Consider the following 6,194-nt stretch of genomic DNA (forward strand, 5'->3'; position numbering starts at 1 on the left):
GGAGTTTCCTATGATTAGCTAATTGGGGCAGTAAGAGTTGGGGCTTGGGTTGAAGGTGGTTCTGCATGATAGGCTGGCTGTACCTGACAAGCAGGCAACTACAGCAGCTCCCATCTGAGGTACCTTGTAAGACAGTGGTGAAGAAAATCCTCTCAGTGCACAGAACTTTGAGTGATACAGCTGGCTGTTCATTCTACCTAGAAAGGAAGATTGCCAGAAATGTGCATCCATACTGCCTCATCAGGAGCAGCTAAGGATTTGGCTGAATTGTCAGGCAGTTGGAAAGAACGTAACTGAAAATTTGGTAATACGGACACCTCTGCGAATGTGTACAAGATGTGAAGATATGTATCTACATGGTCACCAAAGAGAAACCTCAGTGGAGGAGGATATTAATAAGTGGTGTATAAGATGACCCATCATATGTACAATAGTCAGCCTCTTTCCTCAATCATCCCTACACTTGACCGATAGGCTCCTGAAAAAGTACTAATGGAAGCAAGGATGGAAGTTATACATAGCCACAGCAGCATGGATTTCCCTCACTTATGGTGATCTGATTACAGCCACTGAATGCCCAATCTGACAGCAGCACAGACCAACATGGAGTCTCCAATATGGCACCATTCATTTGGGGGTGGGAGGGGAGGGAACAGAATCAGCCAGGCTTGCAGGATCTTAGTTCCCCAACCAGGGATCAAACCGGGGCCCAGCAGTGGAATCGCAGAGTCCTAACCACTGGACGGCCAGGAAATTCCCTAGTGATAGATTAACTGCATAAAACCACCTCTGTCATGGAAGGTATAGTGCTTTGTTCTCACTGGAGTAAACACTTGTACTGTATATAAATTTGTTTCCTTCCCCACAATTCTTATGCCAAAACTATCATCTTCTAACATACAAAATATCTTATTCTCAGCATTGTTCTAACCAAGAAACTCATTTTACAGCCTATGAAATCTGTTGATGGGTTTATGACTGTTGAATTCACCGGTTTTTCCATCTTCCCTGTCATCGTGAAATGGAAGGCTGAACAAATAGTGGAATAGACTTTTGAAGACTTAATTATGGTACCAGCTAGGCGGCCACACCTTGCAGAACTGCCGTGACTTCTGGAATGGGGTACATACCCTCATTCAGAGACAAGTATATGATACTGTTTCTCCTCTAGGCAGGATTTAGGGCTCTGGGACTCAAGCAGTATACAAGGAAGTGGCTGCTCTAATGATTACTACTAGTGATCACTAATAAAATGTTTGCTTCCTGTTCTTGTACTCTGAGCTCTGTTGGTCTAGGGGAAATTACCAAGGGGGGGAAGTCTTCTACCAGTGGGACACAGCAGTAGTTCCATTAAACTGGAAATGAGACTGTCACCACACCTCTTTCATACTTCTTAAATCAAAGAATCAACAGGTAACAGATAACATGCCTGATCCTAAAATCAAGGGGAAATTGAGTTACTACTATGCAGTGCGGGGAGAGAATAGTATGTCTGGGGTGTAGATTTCCTGAGATGACTCATTTTACCTCCAAGGAGATTAAAAAAAGTCCAATACAAGCAGGACTGCATAGAGCATAGAACCTTTGGGAATGAATACTAGTTAACATTATAGCTCAATATTTAAGTTACTTTATATCAAAGAGGAAATGTGATTCAGTTAGAAGAGAAATGAAAATCATTGCGAGATAAAGGATTTTATATCTTTATAGGGGGGATATTAGTGTGTTTCCAGTTGTATAAAGGATAGTTGTTTTATGTTAGGTGGAAGTAAGTTTCTCCTATTGTCATTACTTGGAAGTTAAGTGTGGTTTAAAAAGGTGTATTTGGATGGCAAGTTAACCAAGGTTAAACTATGGTGGATTCGTATTACGCTAATTTAATAAAGCTGAAACTTCAGTACTTAGAACTCCCTTCCCTGCATAGTTCATAGTTAACATGGGCCAAAAGGAACATCTTGCACAAGATTTGGAAGGTGGAAATGAAAAAGCAAACATATTCCTCAAGCAGTTGGTGCAGGGAACAAGGCAGTGCTGCATCTCACACACATCACTGCTTATCTACTGATTTGCAACATTGGCAGGAGGCTGCATGGGCGGGCCCTCAGCATTTCCAGCTCCTGCTGGATCTTCTGATTCAGCTTCTCTCACTTCTGAGCCAAGTGCATGTTTAGCTCCCAGGAGAAGGGCTTTGGTTTCTCTTGCAAAATGGTCCCCTCCTAGAAGCTGGAAGTTTGGAGGCCAAGAGACACTGACAGGAGTTCCCGTCCTTGTGGTTTCTGGCTTAGCTTCACAAGCTCTGGCTTTTCCTTGCTTTTCCCACTTCACGTTCATACACCCCTCTCGACTGCTTGCCATATGAACTTCAGCCTCCAGTGCCAGACACAGAAACAACAGCTCCCACAATTATATTATGAGATCAAATCCCTACAATAAATCTTTTATTTTATATGTTTAATTTCCTAGTGTCCCAGCTTCTCTGATTGATACTCCTGAATGCCAAAAGCCTGGTTGCCAGATAATCAGAGTGTTTCCTTATACGTACAGCCCTCTGAAAGGCTTTAGAAAAGATGGGAGAGATTTTTTTCTTTTTTTTGGCCGCCCTGCACAGCTTGTGGGATCTCAGTTCCCCAACCAGGGATTGAACCCCGGGCCACGGCAGTGATACCAGGGGGCAAAGTGGGGGAGGGATAAATTGGGAGATTGGGATTGACATATACACACTACTATAAATAAAATAGATAACTAATAAGGTCCTACTGTACAGCACAGGCAACTTTGCTCAATATTCTGTAATGACCTATATGGGAAAAGAATCTAAAAAAGAGTGGATATATGTATATGTGTAATGGATTCAATTTGCTGCACAGCAGAAGGTAACACAACATTGTAAATCAACTACCATATACTCTAATAAAAAAAAAGTTCATCATTCCTAAAAAATATGGATAATTAGTTCATCTATATACTTTTATTCTGGTATTATCCTTTGGTTATTTTATTAATATGCTTTAAATATCCACCTAAAATCTACATTTCTTAAAGGCCGGAAGTGTATTTTATTCTTTCAAAAAATCCACTAAGATAAATAAATATTTGGGTACACAATAAAAAAAGAAAAAAAAAAAGAAAAGATGGGGTAAATGGGAGACAAGATCCTTGGTTTCAAAGATTCGAGAAATTAAAGACAAACTTTTCACAATGATTCCTGATTTTGAACTATGTCAAATAACAATAGTCTCTTGCAGTAATTTTAATGCCATTTTCTTAGTTGTAGGAGGTGGGCTGGATCTGCAAGTGACCCAAGAATATGCCCAGGAAATTACTTCTTAAAAAATATTCACCATCTGGGACTTCCCTGGTGGTTCAGTAGTTAAGACTCTATGCTTCCACTGCAGGAGGCATGGGGCACAGGTTCAATCCCTGGTCAGAGAACTAAGATCCTGCATGCCACGTGAGCAAAAAAAAAAAAAAGAATATTCACCATCTGAGATTGCATTGTCATTATATGCCTTTTCTCTTTAAAAATTAAGTGCAGAAAAATAAAATCAAGCAGTTTTAGGAAGTTAGTAGTTTGATTTACAATGATGGAGCACTTTCACCCCATAATATACCTTTAAGCCTATTCCAGAAAAGGAACACTGAAGAGTAATCAAAGATTGGTTGAAAATTAAACCTCAAGCTCTGTTCAGGCTAATAAAGACAAGATGGCAAGAATTAGGCAACACTTCTAGAGGAAGGAGAGTATTTCTCCACTGAAAGATGGATCTCCGTGTCTGGGATGCCAGGCTTATTTTCACATGTGGTTGGACAACACTTCCCAAACTGTCTCAGCGTACACTATTGACTGTCATGGTGGTTACGTTTCATCCAAAGAAAACTGCATCAAAGACCATCTGTCTTATTTGATAATTCTGCATGTCTTTTAGCAAATTGTCATTTTTATTTCTTAAAAGAAAAGTCCAAGTGACTTTTGTGTACAAGCTCATCATCTGGTGTACAGATGTGCTAAACCTGAATTTAACTAAAATTTAGCATGTATTTCCTTTAATATAATGTGAATCTGCACCAAAAATAAATTAAGGTAGGTCAACATCCCAATTCAAATTTTTCACTAAAAGCAAAGTCTTAAACGTTTTAGATGACTGTAAAATCATCATAATGGTGCAAAGTACCACAAATTTTAGTTCTTGAAGGCAAAAGCAAAATTGATAAAGATTTACCCCTTATATTTTTATTTTTCTTCTTTCTAGGAATGAAATTTTATACTCAGTAGGTTTTATATTTCTGGTTATTACAATCAATTTCTCTCTACTTTCAAGGCTTATTTGAATAACTTGAAGTTATCCAAAGATGCTGTTTCCATGTGTGCGCAATGACGGTCATGGTTACTAATACTTCTGCTACAGGTTCTATATGCCAAAATTATGGTATGGCTGGCAGCTCACAGTGAAATATGAATTCCCTGCTGTTCCAAAGGCCGTTCTCCTAAGGAACGTGCATTACTATCAAGGAGGTTGTCTTAGTCTGTTCTGACTGCTGTAACAGAATACCACAGACTACCCTTTCCTCAGCTGCCGCTAAGGCTCTCTGTTCCTCCGAGGAAGGTAAGGCCACTTTGGGGTGAGGCCCTCATCCTGCATCTGGCGACTAGCACCGCGCCCAGTAGCCCTTGCCCAGCCCTCGCCCGCACCATGGCCTCCGTCTCCAAGCTCACCTGCATCTACTCGGCCCTCATCCTGCACGACGATGAGGTGACGGTCACAGAGGATAAGATCAATGCCCTGATTAAAGCAGCTGGTATAAATGCTGAACCTTTCTGCGCAGGCTTGTTTGCAAAGGCTCTGGCCAATGTCAACATCGGGAGCCTCATCTGCAATGTCGGGACTGGTGGACCTGCCCCAGCGGCTGGTGCTGCACCAGCAAGTGGTCCTGCCCTCTTCACCACTGCTGCCCCAGCTAAAAATGATAAGGAGAGATCCATAGGTGAAATGTGAAGTTTTAAAACCACCTTTTGGAAAAGATAAAAACAAACTGAAAGAAGTCAAAATATTTATGCAGCAAAACAACTTGATATATTGCTACAAATTCAAATAAAATGTGTCAAATCCTTAAAAAAGAAAAGAAAAGAAAAAAGAATACCATAGACTGGGTGGCTTATAAACAACAGAAATTTATTTCTCATAGTTCTGGAGGCTGAGAAGTCCACGACCAAGTCACCAATAGATTCAGTGTCTGGCCAGGACTCACCTCCTTGTTCATAGACAGCTGCGTTATTGCTGTGACATGACAGAAGTAGGGGAAGGGAGCTCTCTAGGGTATCTTTTCTGCGGGCCGTTATCCCATTCATGAGGGCGCCACCTTCATTACCTAATCACCTCCCAGTAGCCCCACCTCCTAATACCATCAAACTCAGGGTTAGGCTTCAGCATGTGAATTTGGGGCACATGCAAACTAACCTGTGCTATAGAGCACAGGTAGATTAAAAGAAGAAGCTGGAGTTACATTGTGCCTGAGGCCCGGGAAAGAGAAAGGAAAGTTTAATGTCACAGACTTCAACTTACCTCTTGTTTTTCCCAGCTGAAGGTCACGATCACATATCACAGTCCAGCTTCCCAATAACACTCTCCCACTAAGTATATAAACATTACGTGAGTCTATTCCTGGAAATACTTGGAGGAATACACTTCTCAATCTCCCACACATTCAATTACTTTCTGATTGTTTATGAGAAGGTTTTTCCAAACCAAGAGTTCCCACATGTTCCCTATAAGACTTCTCTCTGTTCAGCAAGACCTTAAAAAGTATAGACTCCCTAAATACAGTCTTAAATAAGGTGATTCTTGTTGTGTTCGGTATTCTTGTGTCATTATTGTAACTAAATAGCAAATTTGAGTTTATAAATTACTTGTATGTATGTTATCTTCTTTGGTATTTTCAAGGATCCTTTAGTCAAAGTAGATACTGTCTGTGAGCTACCTGTATCAGAAATACCTGGGATGTGTGCGAAGATAACCAGCCCCTGGGCCCCAACACAGATCTATTGGATCAGCGTAGGGGCCTTGGAATCTGCATGTTGACACACTTCTCAGGCTATTCGTACGTACACTGTTTGAGAATCACTTCGCCAACAAAGTTTTGTTCCCATGAGACAAAAAAGAAGCTCTAAAGTAAGACTATGAGAGATTCAGAGATCT

General features: G+C 40.8%; 1 protein-coding gene across 1 annotated transcript; it reads left to right on the top strand.

Annotated features, from left to right (window-relative positions):
• The first annotated feature begins 4,691 nt into the window (after positions 1–4,691).
• On the top strand, positions 4,692–4,994 carry LOC116763289 (60S acidic ribosomal protein P1-like). Its single transcript, XM_032650861.1, has one exon. The coding sequence runs from the start codon at positions 4,692–4,694 to the stop codon at positions 4,992–4,994; it is 303 nt and encodes a 100-aa protein (XP_032506752.1).
• The last annotated feature ends 1,200 nt before the right edge of the window (positions 4,995–6,194 follow it).

This window comes from Phocoena sinus, chromosome 12, assembly GCF_008692025.1.
Source record: "Phocoena sinus isolate mPhoSin1 chromosome 12, mPhoSin1.pri, whole genome shotgun sequence".
In the NCBI taxonomy this organism is placed as follows: Eukaryota; Metazoa; Chordata; class Mammalia; order Artiodactyla; family Phocoenidae; genus Phocoena; species Phocoena sinus.